General features: G+C 43.4%; 1 protein-coding gene across 2 annotated transcripts in view; it reads left to right on the top strand.

The window, feature by feature from the left end:
* Nucleotides 1-25,844, top strand: part of TBC1D9B (TBC1 domain family member 9B) — a 424,635-nt gene that overhangs the window by 286,805 nt on the left and 111,986 nt on the right. For both annotated transcript variants that reach the window (XM_053718644.1, XM_053718642.1), the window contains exon 17: nucleotides 9,425-9,490. In XM_053718644.1, the coding sequence (XP_053574619.1) occupies nucleotides 9,425-9,490 (66 nt within the window). The remainder of the gene's footprint in view (nucleotides 1-9,424; nucleotides 9,491-25,844) is intronic.

Genomic DNA, 25,844 nt, shown 5'->3' with positions numbered 1-25,844 from the left:
AGGATTGATGGTTGCAGCAATGGACATAGTTCCTTTTGCACGAATTCATCTAAGACCATTACAACTGTGCATGCTCAGACAGTGGAATGAGGATTATACAGACTTGTCTCCGACGATTCTAGTAGATCAAAAGACCAGAGATTCACTCCGTTGGTGGCTGATCCTGGACAACCTGTCACAGGGAATGAGCTTCCGCAGACCAGAGTGGGTCATTGTCACGACCGACGCCAGTATGGTGGGCTGGGGCGCGGTCTGGGAACCCCTGAAAGCTCAGGGTCTATGGTCTCGGGAAGAATCTCTTCTCCCGATAAACATTCTGGAACTGAGAGCGATATTCAATGCTCTCAAAGCTTGGCCTCAACTAGCAAAGGCCAAATTCATAAGGTTTCAATCAGACAACATGACGACTGTTGCATATATCAACCATCATGGGGGAACAAGGAGTTCCCTGGCGATGGAGGAAGTGACCAAGATAATTCAATGGGTGGAGGACCACTCCTGCCACTTGTCTGCAATCCACATCCCAGGAGTGGAAAATTGGGAAGCGGATTTTCTGAGTCGTCAGACATTCCATCCGGGGGAGTGGGAACTCCATCCGGAAATCTTTGCCCAAATAACTCAATTATGGGGCATTCCAGACATGGATCTGATGGCGTCTCGTCAGAACTTCAAGGTTCCTTGCTACGGGTCCAGATCCAGGGATCCCAAGGCGACTCTAGTAGATGCACTAGTAGCACCTTGGACCTTCAACCTAGCTTATGTATTCCCACCGTTTCCTCTCATTCCCAGGCTAGTAGCCAGGATCAATCAGGAGAGGGCTTCTGTGATCTTGATAGCTCCTGCGTGGCCACGCAGGACTTGGTATGCAGACCTGGTGAATATGTCATCGGCTCCACCATGGAAGCTACCTTTGAGACAGGACCTTCTTGTTCAAGGTCCATTCGAACATCCGAATCTGGTCTCCCTCCAACTGACGGCTTGGAGATTGAACGCTTGATTTTATCAAAGCGTGGGTTTTCAAATTCTGTAATAGATACTATGATTCAGGCTAGAAAGCCTGTAACTTGAAAAATTTACCATAAAATATGGAAAAAATATATCTGTTGGTGTGAATCTAAAGGATTCCCATGGAACAAGATAAAAATTCCTAAGATTCTATCCTTTCTACAAGAAGGTTTGGAGAAAGGATTATCTGCAAGTTCTCTGAAGGGACAGATCTCTGCTTTATCTGTTTTACTTCACAAACGGCTGGCAGCTGTGCCAGATGTTCAAGCATTTGTTCAGGCTCTGGTTAGAATCAAGCCTGTTTACAGACCTTTGACTCCTCCCTGGAGTCTAAATCTAGTTCTTTCAGTTCTTCAAGGGGTTCCGTTTGAACCCTTACATTCCGTAGATATTAAGTTATTATCTTGGAAAGTTTTGTTTTTGGTTGCAATTTCTTCTGCTAGAAGAGTTTCAGAGTTATCTGCTCTGCAGTGTTCTCCGCCCTATCTGGTGTTCCATGCAGATAAGGTGGTTTTGCGTACTAAGCCTGGTTTTCTTCCGAAAGTTGTTTCCAACAAAAATATTAACCAGGAGATAGTTGTACCTTCTTTGTGTCCGAATCCAGTTTCAAAGAAGGAACGTTTGTTACACAATTTGGACGTAGTCCGTGCTCTAAAATTCTATTTAGAGGCTACTAAAGATTTCAGACAAACATCTTCCTTGTTTGTTGTTTATTCTGGTAAAAGGAGAGGTCAAAAAGAGACTTCTACCTCTCTTTCCTTTTGGCTTAAAAGCATTATCCGATTGGCTTATGAGACTGCCGGACGGCAGCCTCCTGAAAGAATCACAGCTCACTCCACTAGGGCTGTGGCTTCCACATGGGCCTTCAAGAACGAGGCTTCTGTTGACCAGATATGTAAGGCAGCGACTTGGTCTTCTCTGCACACTTTTGCCAAATTTTACAAATTTGATACTTTTGCTTCTTCGGAGGCTATTTTTGGGAGAAAGGTTTTGCAAGCCGTGGTGCCTTCCATTTAGGTGACCTGATTTGCTCCCTCCCTTCATCCGTGTCCTAAAGCTTTGGTATTGGTTCCCACAAGTAAGGATGACGCCGTGGACCGGACACACCTATGTTGGAGAAAACAGAATTTATGCTTACCTGATAAATTACTTTCTCCAACGGTGTGTCCGGTCCACGGCCCGCCCTGGTTTTTTTAATCAGGTCTGATGAATTATTTTCTCTAACTACAGTCACCACGGTATCATATGGTTTCTCCTATGCATATTTCCTCCTGTACGTCGGTCGAATGACTGGGGTAGGCGGAGCCTAGGAGGGATCATGTGACCAGCTTTGCTGGGCTCTTTGCCATTTCCTGTTGGGGAAGAGAATATCCCACAAGTAAGGATGATGCCGTGGACCGGACACACCGTTGGAGAAAGTAATTTATCAGGTAAGCATAAATTCTGTTTTTATCCATTTTGGGTATTGAGGGGTTAATCATCCTTTTGCTAATGGGTGCAATCCTCTGCTAATAATACACTTCTTGTTAAGAATTGTTTAATTATATCTGTATTTTTGAAGCGCTGCAGCGCTTTTATATTGCTTGTAAACTTATTGAAAGTGATTTCCAAGCTTGCTAGTTTCATTGCTAAGTCTGTTTAAACATGTCTGATTCAGAGGAAACTGTTTGTTCATCATGTTCAAAAGCCAATGTGGAGCCCAATAGAACGATGTGTACCAATTGTATTGATATTGCTTTGAATAAAAGTCAATCTGTACCGATAGAGAAACTATCACCAGACAACGAGGGGGAAGTTATGCCGCCTAACTCTCCTCATGTGTCAGTACCTGCGTCTCCCGCTCAGGAGATGCGTAGGATTGAGACGCCAAGTACATCTAGGCCCTTACAAATCACTTTACATGATATGGCTAATGTTATGAAAGAAGTATTATATAATATGCCCGAATTAAGGGGCAAGCGCGATAGCTCTGGGTTAAGGACAGAGCGCGCTGATGACACGAGAGCCATGTCTGATACTGCGTCACAATTTGCAGAACATGAGGACGGTGAGCTTCATTCTGTCGGTGACGGTTCTGATCCGGGGAGACCGGATTCAGAAATTTTAAATTTAAGCTTGAGAACCTCCGTGTGCTACTAGGGGAGGTATTAGCGGCTCTGAATGATTGCGACACGGTGGCAATTCCAGAGAAATTGTGTAGGTTGGATAGATACTATGCGGTACCGGTGTGTACTAACGTCTTTCCTATACCAAAAAGACTTACAGAAATTATTAGTAAGGAGTGGGATAGACCCGGTGTGCCTTTTTCCCCTCCCCCGATATTTTGAAAAATGTTTCCTATAGACGCCACCACACGAGACTTATGGCAGACGGTCCCTAAGGTGGAGGGAGCAGTTTCTACTTTAGCCAAGCGTACCACTATCCCGGTGGAGGATAGCTGTGCTTTCTCAGATCCAATGGATAAAAAATTAGAGGGTTATCTTAAGAAAATGTTTGTTCAACAGGGTTTTATATTGCAGCCTCTTGCATGCATTGCGCCTGTCACGGCTGCAGCGGCATTCTGGTTTGAGTCTCTGGAAGAGGCGATTCGCACAGAGCCATTGGATGAGGCTTTGAGCAAAGTTAGAACCCTTAAGCAAGCTAATGCGTTTGTTTCAGATGCCGTAGTACATCTAACCAAACTTACGGCTAAAAATTCCGGATTCGCCATACAGGCGCGCAGAGCGCTCTGGCTTAAATCCTGGTCAGCGGATGTAACTTCCAAGTCTAAGCTACTTAACATTCCTTTCAAAGGGCAGACCTTATTCGGGCCCGGCTTGAAGGAAATTATTGCTGACATTACGGGAGGTAAGGGCCACGCCCTTCCTCAGGACAGGGCCAAACCAAAGGCCAAACAGTCTAATTTTCGTGCCTTTCGTAACTTCAAGGCAGGAGCAGCATCATCTTCCTCCGCTCCAAAACAGGAAGGAACTACTGCTCGTTACAGACAGGGTTGGAAAGGCAACCAGTCATGGAACAAGGGCAAGCAGGCCAGAAAGCCTACTCCCGCCCCTAAGACAGCATGAAGACAGGGCCCCCTATCCGGAGACGGATTTAGTGGGGGGCAGACTTTCTCTCTTCGCCCAGGCTTGGGCAAGAGATGTGCAGGATCCCTGGACGTTGAAGATTATATCTCAGGGATACCTTCTGGATTTCAAAACCTCTCCTCCACAAGGGAGGTTCCATCTTTCGAGGTTATCAACAAACCTAGTAAAGAGAGAGGCATTTCTACAATGTGTACAAGACCTCTTAATCATGGGAGTGATCCACTCAGTTCCGCGATCGGAACAGGGACAAGGATTTTACTCAAATCTATTTGTGGTTCCCAAAAAAGAGGGAACCTTCAGACCAATCTTGGACTTAAAGATCTTAAACAAATTCCTAAGGGTACCATCGTTCAAGATGGAAACCATTCGAACCATCCTACCCGTGATCCAAGAGGGTCAATATATGACCACAGTGGACTTAAAGGATGCTTACCTTCATATACCGATTCACAAAGATCATTATCGGTACCTAAGGTTTGCCTTTCTAGACAGGCATTACCAGTTTGTGGCTCTTCCCTTCGGGTTAGCCACGGCCCAGAGAATTTTTACGAAGGTTCTGGGCTCACTTCTGGCGGTACTAAGACCACGAGGCATAGCGGTGGCTCCGTACCTAGACGACATTCTGATACAAGCGTCAAGTTTTCAGAATGCAATGTCTCATACAGAGATAGTTCTAGCATTTCTGAGGTCACATGGGTGGAAAGTGAACGTGGAAAAGAGTTCTCTGTTACCACTCACAAGGGTTCCTTTTCTAGGGACTCTTATAGATTCTGTAGAGATGAAGATTTACCTGACGGAGTCCAGGTTATCAAAGATTATCAATGCTTGCCGTGTCCTTCATTCCGTTCCAAGCCCATCAATAGCTCAGTGCATGGAGGTAATCGGCTTAATGGTCGCGGCAATGGACATAGTGCCATTTGCGCGCCTGCATCTCAGACCGCTGCAACTATGCATGCTCAGTCAATGGAACGGGGATTACTCAGATCTGTCCCCTTTGCTAAATCTGGACCAGGAGACCAGAGATTCTCTTCTCTGGTGGTTGTCCCCGGTTCATCTGTCCAAAGGAATGACCTTTCGCAGACCAGATTGGATGATTGTAACAACGGATGCCAGCCTTCTAGGCTGGGGAGCAGTCTGGAATTCCCTGAAGGCTCAGGGATCGTGTACTCAGGAGGAGAAACTCCTTCCAATAAACATTCTAGAATTAAGAGCAATATTCAATGCTCTTCTAGCTTGGCCTCTGTTAGCAAAACTGAGGTTCATCAGATTTCAGTCGGACAATATAACGACTGTGGCTTACATCAATCATCAAGGGGGAACCAGGAGTTCCCTAGCGATGTTGGAAGATAATTCGCTGGGCAGAGTCTCACTCTTGCCACCTGTCAGCGATTTACATCCCAGGCGTAGAGAACTGGGAGGCGGATTTCCTAAGTCGCCAGACTTTTCATCCGGGAGAGTGGTAACTTCACCCGGAGGTATTTGCTCAACTGATTCGTCGTTGGGGCAAACCGGATCTGGATCTCATGGCATCTCGCCAGAACGCGAAGCTTCCTTGTTACGGATCCAGGTCCAGGGACCCGGGAGCGGTGCTGGTAGATGCATTAGCAGCCCCTTGGGTTTTCAAGATAGCTTATGTGTTTCCACCATTTCCGTTGCTACCTCGACTGATTGCCAGGATCAAACAGGAGAGGGCATCGGTAATTCTGATAGCGCCTGCGTGGCCACGCAGGACCTGGTATGCAGACCTAGTGGACATGTCGTCCTGTCCACCATGGTCTCTTCCTCTGAGACAGGACCTTCTAATTCAGGGTCCTTTCAACCATCCAAACCTAATTTCTCTGAGGCTGACTGCCTGGAAATTGAACGCTTGATTCTATCAAAGCGTGGGTTTTCGGATTCGGTTATTGATACATTAATACAGGCTTGGAAACCTGTGACCAGAAAAATTTACCATAAGATATGGCGTAAATATCTATATTGGTGCGAATCCAAGAGTTACTCATGGAGTAAGGTTAGGATTCCTAGGATATTGGCTTTTCTACAAGAGGGTTTAGAAAAGGGTTTATCCGCTAGTTCGCTAAAGGGACAGATTTCAGCTCTGTCTATTCTTTTACACAAACGTCTGGCAGAGAATCCAGACGTCCAGGCCTTTTGTCAGGCTTTGGCTAGAATTAAGCCTGTGTTTACAGCTGTTGCTCCTCCGTGGAGCTTAAACTTGGTTCTTAAAGTTCTTCAGGGTGTTCCGTTTGAACCCCTTCATTCCATTGATATTAATCTTTTATCTTGGAAAGTTTTGTTTTTGATGGCTATTTCCTTGGCTCGAAGAGTCTCTGAGTTATCTGCCTTACATTGTGATTCTCCTTATCTGATCTTTCATTCAGACAAGGTAGTACTGCGTACTAAACCTGGGTTTTTGCCTAAGGTTGTTTCTAACAGGAATATCAATCAAGAGATTGTTGTTCCATCATTATGTCCTAATCCTTCTTCAAAGAAGGAACGTCTTTTGCATAATCTAGACGTGGTCCGTGCTCTGAAGTTCTACTTACAGGCAACTAAAGATTTTAGACAAACTTCTTCTCTGTTTGTCGTTTACTCTGGACAGAGGAGAGGTCAAAAGGCTTCGGCTACCTCTCTCTTTTTGGCTTCGTAGCATAATACGTTTAGCCTATGAGACTGCTGGACAGCAGCCTCCTGAAAGAATTACAGCTCATTCCACTAGAGCTGTGGCTTCCACCTGGGCCTTTAAGAATGAGGCCTCTGTTGAACAGATTTGCAAGGCTGCAACTTGGTCTTCACTTCATACTTTTTCCAAATTTGACACTTTCGCTTCTTCGGAGGCTGGTTTTGGGAGAAAGGTTCTACAGGCAGTGGTTCCTTCTGTTTAATGTTCCTGCCTTGTCCCTCCCATCATCCGTGTACTTAGCTTTGGTATGGGTATCCCATAAGTAATGGATGACCCGTGGACTGAACACACTTAACAAGAGAAAACATAATTTATGCTTACCTGATAAATTTATTTCTCTTGTAGTGTGTTCAGTCCACGGCCCGCCCTGTCTTTTTAAGGCAGGTTCTTAATTTTAAAATTATAACTCCAGTCACCACTGCACCTTATAGTTTCTCCTTTCTCGTCTTGTTTCGGTCGAATGACTGGATATGACATGTGAGGGGAGGAGCTATATAGCAGCTCTGCTTGGGTGATCCTCTTGCAACTTCCTGTTGGGAAGGAGAATATATCCCATAAGTAATGGATGACCCGTGGACTGAACACACTACAAGAGAAATAAATTTATCAGGTAAGCATAAATTATGTTTTTATTTCATACTGAAATTTAACTTAAAGGGACATGCAACCAAAACTTTTTTCGTTTTTTTATTCACAAAGAGCATATGGTTTTAAACAACTTTAAAATTTACTTCTATCAAATTTGCTTTTGTGATTAAGAAAGAGCATGCAATTTTAAACAACTTTCCAATTCACTTCAGTTATCTAACTTGCTTTTATTGTCTTGATATCTGTAGCTGCTGATTGGTGGCTGCACATAGCTGCCTCATGTGATTGCCTCACCCATGTTAACTGCTATTTCTTCTTTCTTTAAGATATCTAAGGAATGAAGCAAATTAGATAGTAGAAGAAAATTGGACTGTTGTTTAAAATTGTATTCTCTGTCTGAATCATGAAAGAAAAATGTGGGTTGCATGTCCCTTTAACATTGATTTCAATGGACAATTATGTTTCAGTAGTTCTTAAAAAATGCTCATTGATCTTTGTTCTGTTTGAGTTGGTTTACAAGCATGTCACAAGGGGCTTAATGTAATCTAAAATCTATCTATCACAAAGTTAAGATAAGAATAAGGAAATATGTATGTAGAGGATGTAATAGAAAAACATATTGGTGTTGTGTATGAATGTTTACAGAGGAGATCTCTCACTTTCATTGTCCATGTAATCTCAGGGAATTTGCTGATGATTAAACTGTCTGGTTAGTTTTCTCTGCTATGTTTCATACTCTCTATAAACCATTCACGTGTGAATTTTAGGGAGCCGTGTTACTTTGAGTTTTGAAATCACAGGTGCGCACAGTGTATGTATTAATTGGCATTCCCTGACCACTATTCTATAAATGTAGTTGAATTGATAGATTTCTTGGGCTTTGTTGCTGGAAGCTTGACATAACATCAGATTAAGATATGCATATACACACAATATCTTTGTTTTTTTATAACTATTTATATGGTTGACAACGTATGCTCACCATTTATTTCTGTGATAGCCTGAAGACTGAACACAATTTTGGATCATTGTATTAGTGAAGAGATTACAAATCTGTCACAGCTCTTTACCAAATTATATTTAGAAAATTGGATAGAAATGTCTGAGGAAGCTGCTAAACAGAATTTATTACTTTAGAGCACTGGTTTTCAAACCTGTCTTCAGGCCTCCCTAGCAGGCCAGATTTTGAGGATATCTGAGCTGGAGCACAGGTGAAAGATTCAGCTGATTAGTAAACATTGTTATTAAACTGCACTCACCCAAGGTAATCCTGAAAATCTGTCCTGTTAGGGAGGCATGAGGACAGGTTTAAAAGCCAGTGCTTTAGAGGTTTATAGAGTATGATTTACCAGGTTTATAGACAATAACAGTGTAAGTGATCTGAGAGGAAAATAAGTCACTTAACCTTTGGACAAGGCTGCTACAAATATAAAGCCGGTGTTTTACAAGATAACCAGATCATGAAAGTCTGATGTGTAATATATTAAAACAGATCAAGCTAAAAATGCTACCACATATACTGAATCTACTCACCATACAGTTAGACTTTTTATTTTAAAAAGTATTACCACAGTTATCAGTGTTGTTTTACATTAAATGTTCTTCACCTAAATGTATGTACAAGTTACATTTTTACAATATATCCCCATCAAAGTCTGTTTTTGGGACCATTTCTCTCTGTTTTTAATAAAAAATAAGGTTTGACAAATGTTTTCAAAGGATATGTAGACTATTTTATTTTTGGTCCAATTAAAGATTTCATCTTTTTTATGTATCTAGGCATAAAAAGGTCGACTTAAGTGAAGAAAAAAAATAGTGCTTAATATAAAAAAAAACATGTGAAAGAAATCCCTAGGAAACACCTCTATTTTTCTGCATAATTATTTGCAGAATATTTTGCCTGCATTTTTTTTAAAACTTGTTAAGCTGCAATGCAGATTAAAGCAAACCTGCTGCCTGCACATCTTTTTGAATAGAGGCCCTACTGTTTTAGGCTTTGGGTATCAGAACATTTCAGTTTTCTTTCCTATTTCATCAAGAAGTATTTTTTCTCCTGTTGTAGGTGGGATGTACCATGGAGACCTAACAGAGAAGCTGAAGTTCCTCTACAAGTTACATTTGCCTCCAGGTTAGAGACTTGAACGTCAAAATGTAAACTTTTATTGTTCAAATGTAGCATATTGCTTTAAGAGACTTTTCAATTTACATCAGTCATCAAATGTATTTCTTTCTTAAGACACGGTGAGTCCACAGAATCATCAATTACTGTTGGGAATATCACTCCTGACCCAAAATCCCCAGTCATTCTCTTTGCCTTCAGTGCAAGGAGGTGGTGAAGTTTAGGTGTCTATTAAAGAATTTCTTCTATCAAGATTTTGTTATTTTGAAAGCCTGCGCAGGTTTGCTCTGATCTTTCCTGACAATTGGGTATAGCTGTACTCCACGTTAGTCTATTCAGTAGGGCTGTGGTAGCTTTCAAGCAGTTAGGAACTTGTGAGGTAGGCCTCACTGTGTTTTCCTGACAAGTTGCTGCCCTGATATAGAAAGCCAGAGTAGGCTTACTCTGTCCTTTTCTTAATTCCACAGGTCTCTGTGAGGAGTGGCTTCCTCTATACCAGGTGAGATGTCCTCCTGCTGGACAGTGAAGAATGCAGGTAAGTGCCATGTTGGGTTTCTTCTGGGAAATAGTTTTGGCACTGGAAGTGGGCTGCATATTATAATGGGACTTTGTTTCATGAGGTCAGGAATCATGAGAGAAGGGTGCAGGCACTGTGTGACGTTAGAGACTTATTGGTGGCTCAGTGACTTTATTTTTCCCTGGTTTTGTAAAAAGATCATTTCCCCTTTTGTCTTTATTTTTTATTCGGGGGAGACAATCAGCATAGCGGTATGTGTTTTATTTACTATGGCCGCCCGGGACCTCTCCTGACGTCGTAGGAGGCGGATCCCTTTCTGTGGCAATATTGGAAGCGCGCACTTTCACTGTGAGGTGATTTCCGTGGCGTAATTCTTCCTGTTCGAGCCGCATGTGTCAGCGGTGAACAGTCCTAGAGGTTCTGAGTGGTTGTGATCTTCCTAAATCAGTGTTGCACGCAACTCCGCAGCACAGAGGGGGCAGGTAGGCGCCTCCGATATGGGGCCGTAAGTCTTGGGAATAAAGTTCTTGGAAAATTTATTTTGAATAATTGTTCTACTATTAGGGTCAAGAGGATCTTTTATTGTTGGGAACTTCTGCCTTAAAGAGACAGCACCCAAATTTAAGAAATTTAAAATCTTTCAGAAAAATTTAAAGAATTAAAAAAAAAAAAAAAAAAAAAAAAAAAATATATATATATATATATATATATATATATATATATATATTTATATCATTGTTTTAGTCTTCTTGCAACATGGACCAAGAGCCTGTGCAGACTATAGAGTGTAAGCTCTGTTTTGATAACCAAGTGGAACCTCCTTTGCCCTTTTGTTCCTCTTGTATTGAGAGAACTCTGATGTACAAAGAGACTTTTTTTCTGAGCCACCATTCTCTCAGGATGAGGTTGGTCAAGTAATGTCTCAACCTTCCTCTCAAACGTCCACATTTTTATCTGCGTCACAGGCAGTGCCCTGCGGTTCCTCTCAATCTCCAGGAGGAGTATATTTGCAGGCAGAAATTGCTGCCCAGGTATCCTCAGCGGTATTTTAGGCATTGACTGCCATCCCCATGCTTCAGGGGAAACGCAAGAGGAAAATTAGAGAATAAGATAGTAAGGTTTCTGATCCAATCCAGGCTAACCAAATTGCTCTTTCTCATAAGTCGGAAGAGGAGGCTAATTCAGTAGCCTCTGAGGGTGAAATCTCAGATTCGGATAGTATAATTTTTATGATGCTGAAGTGGTTTCCTTCAGATTTAAGCTTGAACACCTTCATGTTTTGTTAAAGGAGGTTTTGGCGTCCTTGGATGACTCAGATAATCCTTTCATTGTCAACCCTAAGAAATCTAGCAAATTAAACAGATATTTTGAGGTCCCCTCCCCTGGGGAGGTGTTTCCAGTGCCAGACTGTGCTACAGAAATTATCGCCCGGGAATTGGAGAGACCTGGCTTTCCTTTTTCTCCCTATCCTGTTTTTAGGAAAATGTAGCTGACTCCATTAAGGAGTCGTGGCAGATGGTCCCCAAGGTAGAAGGGGCGATTTCTACTTTAGCCAAGAGAACTACTATTCCTATCGAGGATAATTGCTATTTCAAGATACAGGATAGGATAAAGTCTCTTAAAGGGCCACTGTAAGTAAATATTTTCTATGCCTGTTACTAACTAACTACCCCAAATACGCTTTTTATCAATAGCATTTCATTAACATATCTCTACTGTATATCAGAAATCTTGTCTGCAAATTTAGTTGTTTTCCAAACCCACTCCGCGGGTATCCTTTGCTCTGTACCAATCCGTTTACAATACCTAGGTTTCAAAATGGTGCTTTAAACACAATTTCATTGGTTTAAGTATTTTGAACATGCAGTGCTGAAAATAGTGGGCATTAGTGGGCAGGATAACGTGACATCATCGGCAAATAAAAGATATAACTTTTAGAACGTTATGAAACTTCGTTTTGGAGAAAATATAGGTCAGTAGGTTTTAATTAATGTTTATTAACTTTAATATGTTAGTTGTTTGGCTTAAAAATTATAACGGAAAGTAATCCTTTAAGTTAGCCAACTCCTTTATTACTGACGCTTCTTTGCAGGTCATTAAGTTGGGGGCCAAAATTTCTGGTTTCGCAATTTTGGCGCGTAGAGCGCTATGGCTGAAATCTTGGTCAGCAGATGTTTCTTCTAAATCTAAGCTCTTGGTGATTCCTTACAAGGGTAAATCCTTGTTTGGGCCGAGTTTGGCAGAAATTATTTCCAATATCACGGGTGGTAAAGGATCTTTTCTGCCTTTAAGATAAGAAGAACAAATCGAAAGGACGCCTGAGTAATTTTTGTTCCTTTCGTAACTTCAGAGGTAAGTCTTCCCCCTGCTCTGCCAAGCAGGATCAGTCCAAGCCGTCTTGGAAGCCCAAAGCGCAGGGCCTTTGGTCACTTGAGGAATCTGCTCTCCCCATAAACATTTTGGAGCTGAGAGCGATCTTCAATGCCTTGATGGCTTGGCTTAGCACGGTTTATCAGGTTCCAGTTGGACAACATAACCTCAGTGGCTACATCAACCACAAAGGGGGGACTCAGAGTTCCTTAGCCATGAAGGAGGTGGTGTGAATTATTCAGCAGGCAGAGGATCACAATTGCTGCTTGTGTGCCATCCACATTCCAGGGGTGGAGAATTCAGCAGACAATTTCCTGAGCAGACAGACTTTTCATCCTGGGAAGTGGGAACTTTATCCGGAAGTGTTCTCCAGATTAAACCAAATGGAGGTTACCGGAATTGGATCTGATGGCGTCTCGTCAGCACACCAAGCTTCCAAAGTACGGTTTGAGGTCGAGAAATCCTCAGGCCTTTTTGATAGATGCTCTGGCAGTTCCTTGGAACTTCAGGTTGGCATATGTTTCCTCTGTTTGCTTTCCTTCCAAAAGTCATTGCTCGGATCAAGCAGAAGAGAGCGTCTGTGATTCTAATAGCTCTGGCGTCGCCTGCAGGATCTGGTATGCAGATATAGTGGAAATGTTGTCTCTACCTCCGTGGAGACTACCACTGAGGAAGGACCTTCTACTTCAGGGGCCCTTTCTTCATCTGAATCTCGTTTCTCTAAAGCTGACTGCTTGGAGATTGAACGCTTGATTTTAGCTAAACGTGGGTTTTCAGAGCCGTTCATTGAGACCATGATTCAGGCTTGTAAGCCTGTCACTAGAAAGATTTACCACAAGATATGGCGTAAATATCTTTATTGGTGTGAGTCTAAGGGATACTCTTGGAGTAGGGTCAGGATCCTTAGAATTTTGTCCTTTCTCCAGGAGGGTCTGGAGAAGGGTTTGTCTGTCAGTACCCTGAAGGGTCAGATTCCTGCGCTTTCTATCTTGTTACACAAGCGTCTGGCGGATGTGCCAGATGTACAATCATTTTGTCAGGCCTTGGTCAGAATCAGGCCTTTATTTAAATCTGTTGCTCCACCTTGGAATTTTAACCTTGTTCTTAGAGTTTTGCAACAGGCTCCGTTTGAGCCAATGCATTCCATAGAGATTAAGTTGTTATCTTGGAAGGTTTTGTTTCTTACTGCTATTTCTTCCGCACAGAGAGTTTCCGAACTCCTCTGCATTGCAGTGCGATTCTCCTTATCTCATATTTCCTTCTTAATATGGGAAGAGTCCACAGCTGCATTCCTTACTTGTGGGGAATACTGAACCTGGCCACCAGGAGGAGGCAAAGACACCCCAGCCAAAGGCTTAAATACCTCCCCCACTTCCTCATAACCCCAGTCATTCTTTGCCTTTCGTCACAGGAGGTTGGCAGAGAAGTGTCAAAAGATTTCGGAGTAGTCTCTTATGGAGGGTAGTACTCTTAGAGATGATACTGGAGTTTTAAGTAGTCCTGTCAGCCTCTCAGTGAGAGCATAGATGAAATTTAGAGTCCGGAGATGCAGGGAGAGTCTTTCTGCAAAACCATCACGACTCATATTAACAGCTCCATAAGCAATCAGCGTTGATGAGTTTCGCTGCCTGCTTTCTTCTCTCAAATCCATGTCAGAAGCGACGCTACTATCTGTCACACTTGAAGGGCCGTGTTACTGTTCCACGGCATAGATTCTGGTAAGATTGTTTAATTTTTTATACATGTATGATAACGCAAGAAGACAGGGTCACAGTGTGACTCTTCCTTTTATCTGTATAGAATCAAGGGTTAATATCTCCTGAGGGGGATTATTGAACAATGGGGAATAATCTTATATGTTTATTTGATTTTATGCTGCTTTTATGTGTGAGATATGGGCTCATAGGCTGTTATGGAATATACAGGTTTCACTTTCACTTTGAGAGCTGTGCAGCTTACAGTTTGGCATGCTTTTTCTCATAGCAAAGATGGTCCTGCATTTCACAGTTTTCATTCCCTCTTTCCTGACCGGGTGTTTATCAGAGAGGAGTCATAAATCTCTGTACTGTCTGGTTCTTAGGAGATGGAGATTGCCCCAGCCATTGGGGTATAAGGGTGCAGTTTTTGTGAATACAATAATAAGATTGTTTTATTTTCTATAGTTCTCCGCTTATTACACTAGCGATAGAGGATTCTGTTACTTTAGAGGGTACTCCCTCTATTCCTAAAGAGTAATTCTTGTTTATATTGTGAGGAGATCTTATATCCACCCTCTCAATTATGTTCCATATGCCTTGATAATGTGATAATATCAAACATGTTTGATACCACTGAGCCGTCTACCTCTGAGGAGTTGTCGTCCACTGAGGTGCGTACCCTACATTCTTCTCTCTCTACACATGCAGTTTCCCGTAGCATTGCTGATCCTCCATCTAGAGGGGGGCCTTTTTTCACCAGACGTTACTGCGCAGTTCAGATTGTGGTATCTGTGGCCTTTAATGCTTTACCTCGCCCTGCCAAGCGCAAGCGAAAGGTTACATATTGCACTCCTTCCCAGAGTACATCAGATAATTTATTGGATTTAACTGATACGGTTATCCGAGGATGAATTTCTTTCTGAGACTTCAGGGTATGAACATTCTGGGTCGGAGTCTGCTTACTCTAAACCTCCGGCTGCGGAGGAACCAAACTTTAGTTTTAGGAATTTGCGCTTTCTTCTAAAGGAAGTTTTTTGCGAATTCAGAGGTTCCAGGGGTCAAATTCCCTGATGAACCTTTAATTCCTAAATTGGATAGAGTTTGAGGACAGGGTGGTACCTTATCGAACATTATTAAGATCGAATGGGACAGGATTGTATTACTTTTTCCCCTCTTCTCCCTTTAACAAATTGTTCCCGGTCCTGGACTCTCTATGGAGTTGTAAAGTTCCGTCCCTAAAAGGGATGGCGCTATCTTCGCTCTTGCTAACTACTACTATCCCGCTTGAGGATAGCTTTTCGTTTTAGGAGCCCATGGATAAAAGATGGAAACTCTGCTAAGAAAGATGTTTCAACATACGAGTTATTTGTTTTTCAACCGGCGGCGGCTGTTGCCGCGGTTGCTAGAACAGTTACCTATTGGTGCGACTCCTTACATGATTTGATCGAGGGAGAGGGTCCCCTCAACATTCTTCAGGGAAGAATTAAGGCCTTGAGGTTGCTAATTATTTTATCTGTGATGCTAATATGCAGATTATTCGTCTGAATGCTACGGCTTCAGCTTTTTCTGTTCAGGCCCATTGGGCTCGGGCTGAAGTCATGGTCTGCGGATACAACTTCTAAGTCTAGACTTCTTTCCCTCCCCTTTCAGGGAATGATTTTGTTTGGTCCAGGCCTGGACTCAATTATCTCTATGGTTATGATCTCCTACCGCAAGGGAATATGAACTAGTCTAAGGGACAATTTTCGTTCTTTTCGTTCTGATAAAGCCCATGTCAGCAGTCCTCAGCTAGGCCAGAGAAAAACAAGAGCTCTTGGAAGCCGGCTCAGTCCTGGAATAAATCCAAGCAGAGCAAGAAGCCCGCTGAGTCTAAGTCGGCATGAATGGGCGGTCCCCGGTCCTCTTCTGGATCGTGTAGGGGGCAGTCTGTTGCTCTTTTTAGTCGCTTGGTTCAGGGATGTGCAGGATCCATGGGTCCTGGAGGTCATAGCTCAGGGTTACAAGATAGGTTTCAAATCTCAGCCATCCAAGGGCAGATTCCTCCTCTCTCTCCTGTCTTCCTGACCAGAAAGAAGGGAAGCCTTTCTGGGGTGCGTACGGGATCTGTCCTCTTAGGAGTTATTGTCCCGGTGCCTATCGCAGTGAGAGGTTTGGGATACTATTCAAACCTTTTTGTGGTCCCGAAGAAGGAGGGAACTTTCCATCCAATTCTAGACCTAAAGTGCTTAAACAAGTTTTTAAATGTCCCCTCGTTTAAGATGGAGACAATAGGTCCATTCTTCCCCTCGTTCGAGAAGGGCAGTTCATGATCACGATAGATCTGAAGGACACTCCCTTCACGTACCAATCCTCAAGGACCACTTCTAGTTCCTACGGTTTGAGTTTCTGGACGAGCACTACCACTTTATTGCACTTTATCTTGGTCTAGCTACGGCTCCAAGAAATTTTTCGAAAAGTGGCCCATTCAGAATCTCTCCTCTGCCTTCTTCGATCCCATGGATGGAAGATAAATAGAGAGTTCTCTTGTATCAAGTTCCAGGATAGAATTCATGAGTACTATATTAGAATGGGAATATTCTAACGGACCAGAAACGTTGCAAGCTAGCTTCAACATGTCTTGCTTTTCAGACCTCCTTAAGGCCATCTGTGGCTGAGTGTATGGAGGTGATTGGTCTCATGGTGTCCAGCATGGACATCATTCCTTTGCCAGGTTTCACCTCAGACTGTTGCAACTGCGCATGCTGAAGCAGTGAAACCGCGATCATCGGATCTGTCTCAACAGATTTTTCTGGACATCTCTTCACTCTCTTCACTCTCTTGGTATTTTTGTCCAGATCACTTGTCCTGAGGGACATCCATCATAAGACCATCCTGGGTGATTGTGACTACGGTTGCGAGTCTGTCAGGATGGGGAGCTGTTTGGGGTGCCAGGGAGACACAGGGCCTCTGCTGTGTTTGTCCCAGTTTATCAGATTCCAAACAGACAATATAAACTTGGTGGCTTACATCTACCATCAGGGGGGAACGAGAAGCTCCCTAGCTATGAGGGAAGTATCTCGGATTCTGGAGTGGGCTGAGACCAACGTTTGTTCACTGTCAGCGATCCACATTCCGGGTGTGCACAACTGGCAAGCGGTTTTCCTCAGCAGACAATCCTTTCATCCGGGAGAATGGGCTCTCCATCCCGGGTGTTTGCAGAGATTTGCAAGAGGAGGATCTTATGAAGTCTCAATACCAAGCTACCCAGATATGGGTCGAGGTACAGGGATCCTCAGTCAGAGCTAACAGATGCATTAGCGGTGCCTTGGAGGTTCAATCTAATTTATCTTTCCGGCCGTTACTACTTCTTCCTAGTGTAGTGGCTCGAATAAAGCAGGCGTCAGTGATTCTGATTGCTCCGTCTTGGCCGCGAAGGATATGGTTCGCAGATCTAGTGGGGATGTCATCATCTCCTCCGTGGGAGGTGCCTTGTCGCAGGGATCTGCTGACCAAGGTCTCTTTGTTCATCAATGTCTAGATTCTCTGAGGATTGACCGCTTAGTTCTAGTGAAGAGAGGGTTTTCTGAGAGAGTTATTTTTACTCTCATTCAAGCTCGTAAGCTGGTTGCTCGTCGCATCTATCATAAGTTGTGGTGGATCTACTTATTCTGTTCTCCAGGATGAACTGGAGAAGGGCTTTTCTGCAAGTCCCCTGAGGGGACAGTTTTCGGCCCTGTCTGTGTTACTGCACAAGAGGTTCGCTGAGCCTCCAGATATGCAGTCCTTTGTTAAGGCTCTTCTAGGATCAGACCTGTGTTTAGATCTAATGCTCCTCTTTGGAGTTTAAACCTTGTTCTTAAAGTTGTGCAACGGGCTCCGTTGGAGCCTATGCATGAAGTAGACAGTAAATTGTTGTATTGGAAGGTTCCTTCTCTACTGGCTATTGCTTCTGCGCACAGAGTATCTTTAATTGCTGCCTTGCAATGCGTCCCTCCTTATCTGGCTTTGCATGCTGATAAATCCAACCAAGTAAGGTTTTTTCCTAAGGTTGTGTCATTTCGCAACATCAATCAACAGATTGTGGTTCCTTTCTTATGTCCTAATCCTCCTTCATCGAAGGAACGTTTATAGCGTAATTCTGGTTGTGGTTTGTGCCTTGAAGTTCTATACTTCTTACTTGTTTGTTCTCCTTTCTAGGAAGCGTAGGGAAATAGTAAAAGATACTCAGCACCTATGATAGAGACAAAAACCCAATATCGGAAAGAACAGAAAGGCTGATGATATAGGTTCAAATTTCACCTTTATTTGAGTTCCGTGAATAAAAAGACAAAGGCACAGCAAACACAGATCTGACTACCGCTACACTTGCTGGCAAATCTGGCTTATTTCTATATACACACAGTGATGAGTCTTGCAAATGTAAGGGGTTAACAGATTTTCCAACAGGTTGCAACACATTGTTATAGGATTGCCATAATTGTTTCTAAACTGGATAAAGTGATACGTTTTTTAGTCAGTACTAACAAATACATTGTACTGTCTTCCAACATTGGCTTTGTTCTTTATCCTTATATTTAAACACACAGTCTAAATGGTCTGTGCAAGTTTTAGGAAGCGTAGGGGTCAGAGGGCCTCTTCGACTTTCTTATCTTTTTGGCTGAGGAGTGTCATCCGTTTAGCATAGAGTCAGTGGGACATAAGCCTCCTCTGAGGATTATGGCTCATTCTACGAGAGCAGTGGTTTCCTCTTGGGCCTTCAAAAATGAGGCCTCGATGGATCAGATTTGTAAGGCGGCTACCTGATCCTCCTTACATACTTTTTCCAAATTTTACAAGTTTGAGGTTTTTGCTTCTGCTGAAGCAGCCTTCGGGAGAAAGGTTTTGCAGACTGTGGTGCCCTCAGATTAGGGTCCGCCTCTCTTTTTTTTCCTCCCGTTAGCATTCTGTGTACTCTAGAGCTTGGGTATATGTTTCCCACAAGTAAGGAATGCAGCTTAAGATGGAAAACATAAATTATGACTTACCAGATCATTTCCTTTCCTTCTGTATGGGAAGAGTCCACAGCTCCCACCTGTGTTTTCTGATGGGCGGCCCTAAATTAAAATGTATTTATCTGGCACCTTTTTCACCCTGATGTTTCTCCTTCTGTTCCTTGTTCCCTCGGCAGAATGACTGGGGTTATGAGAAAGTGGGGGAGGTATTTAAACCTTTGGCTGGGGTGTCTTTGCCTCCTCCTGGTGGTCAGGTTCAGTATTTCCCACAAGTAAGGAATGCATCTGTGGACTCTTCCCATACAGAAGGAAAGAAAATTATCTGGTAAGTCATAATTTATGTTTTCATTCAGATAAGGCAGTTCTTCGTACCAAGTTTGGTTTTTTTCCTAAGGTTATTTCAGATAGAAACATTAATCAGGAAATTGTTGTTCCTTCTCTCTGTTCTAATCCTTCTTCTCATAAGGAACGTTTGTTGCATAACCTTGATGCTGTGTGTACTGTTAAATTTTATTTGCATGCGACTAAGGATTTTCGCCAACCTTCTGCATTGTTTGTTTGTTTTTCTGGGAAATGTAAGGTTCAGAAAGCTACTGCCACTTCCCTTTCTATCTGGTTGAGAAGTATTATTCGTTTGGCTTATGAGACTGCTGGACAGCAGCCTCCTGAGAGAATCACAGCTCATTCTAATAGGGCTGTTTCTTCTTCTTGGGGCTTTAAGAACGAGGCCTCTGTAGAACAGATTTTCAAGGCCGCGACTTGGTCTTCTTTGCACACTTTTTCAAAGTTTTATAAATGTGATACTTTTGCCTCAATTGAGGCTTCTTTTGGGAGAAAGGTTCTACAAGTAGTGGTGCCTTCTGTTTAGGTTAACTGTCTTGTCCCTCCCTAATCATCTGTGTCCTCTAGCTTGGGTATTGATTCCCAACAGTAATTGATGATTCCGTGGACTCACCGTGTCTTAAGAAAGAAAACAAAATTTATGCTTACCTGATAAATTTATTTCTTTCTAGACACGGTGAGTCCACGGCCCACTTTTTTTTCAGACAGTTTTTTTGTCTAAACCTCAGGCACCTCTACACCTTGTGTTATTTCCTTTCTCTGCTTTTCCTTTGAATGACTGGGGATTGGGGGAAGGGAAGTGATACTTAACAGCTTTGCTGTGGTGCTCTTTGCCACCTCCTGCTGACCAGGAGTGATATTCCCAACAGTGATTGATGATTCAGTGGACTCACCGTGTCTAGAAATAAATACATTTATCAGGTAAGCATAAATTTTGTTTTAGTTTTCTTGTTATCCTTTGTTGAAGAGCATACCTAGGTAGGCTTAAAAGCAATCAATGCCCTACTAGAAGCTGGCTGGTGTTTAATTATACATTTGTGCCTCTTGCCATTGGCTCACAGATGCTCCCAGTAGTGCAATTGCTGCTCTGGAGCTGAGTTTATGTGTTTAATTTAACCCCTTTACAGGTTATTTGCAAGCAATAGATATAATATCTATAGATATAGATAATAGATATAATAAAATGTGGCAATACATTATTAGAGTATTTTCGCTTTGTACATTTATGTCCCTTTGACAATAACATATGTGATCATCTGCAGATAATGAGTATTATATTAATGAATGTGGCTAAATGTAGCCACCAATCAGCAAGCACTACCCAGGGTCTGAACCAAAACTGGGCTTGCTCCTAAGCTCCTGCTTTTTCTAATAAAGATACCAAGAGAAGGAAAAAAATTGATAATAGGAGTAAATTAGAAAGTTGCTTAAAATTGCATGCTCTGTCTGAATCCTGAAAGAGAATATTTGGGTTTCATATCTGTGACGGATACCCCGACTGGGTAGCTCCGCCAAACGGGTCCTGCTTCCTTCCTGCCGACTGCAGCTATGTAGCTGGCAAGTGACCACAGCCTGTAGCCACCCCTGATGCCCGACAGCACCAGTACTCCGGGTCCCACCCTGTGGCAGACTCCAGCTACCCCGATTGAGTAGCTCTGCCAGAGGGTCCTTCCTTTGCCTGGAACAGGCTGCTATGTAGCCCAGGAAAGTGATTTTAGCTGGAGCCAACCCAAATAACTAGACAGACTAGCCTTCAGGTTAAACAGGAACTGATTTTATTGAAAACACACACTCCTTTTATACAGACAGCTCATCTTGATAAGACCCTGGACAATCCCACTATTTTTCCGCCATTCCCGCCCCTCCAGACTAACCGGCGCCTCCATAGGAGCCACAGTCCCACATAATCTCAATACCTAGGGGTGGCGGTTTCGGGGTGATCCCGGTTGAGCGGCAGCACTTCCAGGGTGTCATTTTAAAGCTCTCGGTCCCCAGATTTCACAGTCCAAAAATCTGCATGAATCGTTACTGGGGACAGGAGTTACAGTCCGTTGAAGTTATGGGGTTAGGGGTGTCCAAAACCCCCAGTTCCCAAAGGAGCTCCCCTCCGGTAATTCCCCCACCTCGTGTCCGCCCTAGGGGCTACTAATCCCCAAAAGAGCGGAGCTCTGGGGCACATTGTTGCTGGAGCGACCAGGGGTAAAGTTAGCGGGTGTCCTGCTGTCCTGTGGCCGACCGGGAGTTCCAGGAGCCTGGACAGTCTGAGAGGGGTTAGGTGGGTGTCCGTGGTGGGGCGGCCGACCGGGAGTTCCAGGAGCCCAGCCAGCCTAGGAAGGTTTTCCTGGTCATACCCCAGCTCTTCATAAACAAGCAAACCAAAGCTTCCACTGAGAAACAACAGGGGTGAGGTTGTAGGGGGTATGGATTTAACCCTTGCAACCCAGTATCCGTGACAATATCCCTTTTAACAATGGCTTGACTTGGCTTCCCCCCCTTCTGTCCTAGTGAACACGTAAAGTGATAAGTGTAACATTTATTATAAATTAGAATGTATATATATTTTTTATTTTTTTTTCCAAAAGTTTTATTTAGATCAAATGAGCATACACGTCATGAATTGAATGCACAAAATATACATTGAGAGTGTTACATTCATATGTCATATATTACAACTTTAGCACATAAGATCACTCTCTTTAAATTGGTGTACTTCTTGTTTGGTCCCAATATTAACTGTGTAGACATATCTTGGGTCTTTAACAAAATCACTAATAGACTATATTGGGCGTATATAGGAATAGGGTTTGATAGGGAAACTGAGGGAAAGGAAAGGAAAAAGTTATGTTATTCTGGGTGATGTTGAATAACAGAATTTATGTTTACCTGATAAATTGCTTTCTCCAACGGTGTGTCCGGTCCACGGCGTCATCCTTACTTGTGGGATATTCTCTTCCCCAACAGGAAATGGCAAAGAGCCCAGCAAAGCTGGTCACATGATCCCTCCTAGGCTCCGCCTTCCCCAGTCATTCGACCGACGTAAAGGAGGAATATTTGCATAGGAGAAACCATATGATACCGTGGTAACTGTAGTTAAAGAAAATAAATTATCAGACCTGATTAAAAAACCAGGGCGGGCCGTGGACCGGACACACCGTTGGAGAAAGCAATTTATCAGGTAAACATAAATTCTGTTTTCTCCAACATAGGTGTGTCCGGTCCACGGCGTCATCCTTGTGGGAACCAATACCAAAGCTTTAGGACACGGATGAAGGGAGGGAGCAAATCAGGTCACCTAGATGGAAGGCACCACGGCTTGCAAAACCTTTCTCCCAAAAATAGCCTCAGAAGAAGCAAAAGTATCAAACTTGTAAAATTTAGTAAAAGTGTGCAGTGAAGACCAAGTCGCTGCCTTACATATCTGATCAACAGAAGCCTCGTTCTTGGAAGCCACAGCCCTAGTGGAATGAGCTGTGATTCTTTCAGGAGGCTGCCGTCCGGCAGTCTCATAAGCCAATCTGATGATGCTTTTAATCCAAAAAGAGAGAGAGGTAGAAGTTGCTTTTTGACCTCTCCTTTTACCAGAATAAACAACAAACAAGGAAGATGTTTGTCTAAAATCCTTTGTAGCATCTAAATAGAATTTTAGAGCACGAACAACATCCAAATTGTGCAACAAACGTTCCTTCTTTGAAACTGGATTCGGACACAAAGAAGGCACGACTATCTCCTGGTTAATGTTTTTGTTAGAAACAACTTTCGGAAGAAAACCAGGTTTAGTACGTAAAACCACCTTATCTGCATGGAACACCAGATAAGGAGGAGAACACTGCAGAGCAGATAATTCTGAAACTCTTCTAGCAGAAGAAATTGCAACCAAAAACAAAACTTTCCAAGATATAACTTAATATCAACGGAATGTAAGGGTTCAAACGGAACCCCCTGAAGAACTGAAAGAACTAAATTGAGACTCCAAGGAGGAGTCAAAGGTTTGTAAACAGGCTTGATTCTAACCAGAGCCTGAACAAAGGCTTGAACATCTGGCACAGCTGCCAGCTTTTTGTGAAGTAACACAGACAAGGCAGAAATCTGTCCCTTCAAGGAACTTGCAGATAATCCTTTCTCCAAACCTTCTTGAAGAAAGGATAGAATCTTAGGAATTTTTACCTTGTCCCAAGGGAATCCTTTAGATTCACACCAACAGATATATTTTTTTCCATATTTTGTGGTAAATTTTTCTAGTTACAGGCTTTCTGGCCTGAACAAGAGTATCAATGACAGAATCTGAGAACCCTCGCTTTGATAAGATCAAGCGTTCAATCTCCAAGCAGTCAGTTGGAGTGAGACCAGATTCGGATGTTCGAACGGACCTTGAACAAGAAGGTCTCGTCTCAAAGGTAGCTTCCATGGTGGAGCCGATGACATATTCACCAGGTCTGCATACCAAGTCCTGCGTGGCCACGCAGGAGCTATCAAGATCACCGATGCCCTCTCCTGATTGATCCTGGCTACCAGCCTGGGGATGAGAGGAAACGGCGGGAATACATAAGCTAGTTTGAAGGTCCAAGGTGCTACTAGTGCATCTACTAGAGTCGCCTTGGGATCCCTGGATCTGGACCCGTAGCAAGGAACCTTGAAGTTCTGACGAGAGGCCATCAGATCCATGTCTGGAATGCCCCACAATTGAGTAATTTGGGCAAAGATTTCCGGATGGAGTTCCCACTCCCCCGGATGAAATGTCTGACGACTCGGAAGAAAACCAGGTTTAGTACGTAAAACCACCTTATCTGCATGGAACACCAGATAAGGAGGAGAACACTGCAGAGCAGATAATTGTGAAACTCTTCTAGCAGAAGAAATTGCAACCAAAAACAAAACTTTCCAAGATATAACTTAATATCAACGGAATGTAAGGGTTCAAACGGAACCCCCTGAAGAACTGAAAGAACTAAATTGAGACTCCAAGGAGGAGTCAAAGGTTTGTAAACAGGCTTGATTCTAACCAGAGCCTGAACAAAGGCTTGAACATCTGGCACAGCTGCCAGCTTTTTGTGAAGTAACACAGACAAGGCAGAAATCTGTCCCTTCAAGGAACTTGCAGATAATCCTTTCTCCAAACCTTCTTGAAGAAAGGATAGAATCTTAGGAATTTTTACCTTGTCCCAAGGGAATCCTTTAGATTCACACCAACAGATATATTTTTTCCATATTTTGTGGTAAATTTTTCTAGTTACAGGCTTTCTGGCCTGAACAAGAGTATCAATGACAGAATCTGAGAACCCTCGCTTTGATAAGATCAAGCGTTCAATCTCCAAGCAGTCAGTTGGAGTGAGACCAGATTCGGATGTTCGAACGGACCTTGAACAAGAAGGTCTCGTCTCAAAGGTAGCTTCCATGGTGGAGCCGATGACATATTCACCAGGTCTGCATACCAAGTCCTGCGTGGCCACGCAGGAGCTATCAAGATCACCGATGCCCTCTCCTGATTGATCCTGGCTACCAGCCTGGGGATGAGAGGAAACGGCGGGAATACATAAGCTAGTTTGAAGGTCCAAGGTGCTACTAGTGCATCTACTAGAGTCGCCTTGGGATCCCTGGATCTGGACCCGTAGCAAGGAACCTTGAAGTTCTGACGAGAGGCCATCAGATCCATGTCTGGAATGCCCCACAATTGAGTAATTTGGGCAAAGATTTCCGGATGGAGTTCCCACTACCCCGGATGAAATGTCTGACGACTCAGAAAATCCGCTTCCCAATTTTCCACTCCTGGGATGTGGATTGCAGACAAGTGGCAGGAGTGAGTCTCCGCCCATTGAATGATTTTGGTCACTTCTTCCATCGCCAGGGAACTCCTTGTTCCCCCCTGATGGTTGATGTACGCAACAGTCGTCATGTTGTCTGATTGAAACCGTATGAACTTGGCCTTTGCTAGCTGAGGCCAAGCCTTGAGAGCATTGAATATCGCTCTCAGTTCCAGAATATTTATCGGGAGAAGAGATTCTTCCCGAGACCAAAGACCCTGAGCTTTCAGGGGTCCCCAGACCGCGCCCCAGCCCACCAGACTGGCGTCGGTCGTGACAATGACCCACTCTGGTCTGCGGAAGCTCATCCCCTGTGACAGGTTGTCCAGGGACAGCCACCAACGGAGTGAATCTCTGGTCCTCTGATCTACTTGTATCGTCGGAGACAAGTCTGTATAGTCCCCATTCCACTGACTGAGCATGCACAGTTGTAATGGTCTTAGATGAATTCGCGCAAAAGGAACTATGTCCATTGCCGCTACCATCAAACCTATTACTTCCATGCACTGCGCTATGGAAGGAAGAGGAACAGAATGAAGTATTTGACAAGAGTTTAGAAGTTTTGATTTTCTGGCCTCTGTCAGAAAAATCCTCATTTCTAAGGAGTCTATTATTGTTCCCAAGAAGGGAACCCTTGTTGACGGAGATAGAGAACTTTTTTCTACGTTC

The sequence above is a fragment of the Bombina bombina genome, chromosome 6 (genome assembly GCF_027579735.1).
Source record: "Bombina bombina isolate aBomBom1 chromosome 6, aBomBom1.pri, whole genome shotgun sequence".
NCBI classification, from domain to species: Eukaryota; Metazoa; Chordata; class Amphibia; order Anura; family Bombinatoridae; genus Bombina; species Bombina bombina.
This window is presented reverse-complemented; position numbering and strand designations above follow the sequence as displayed.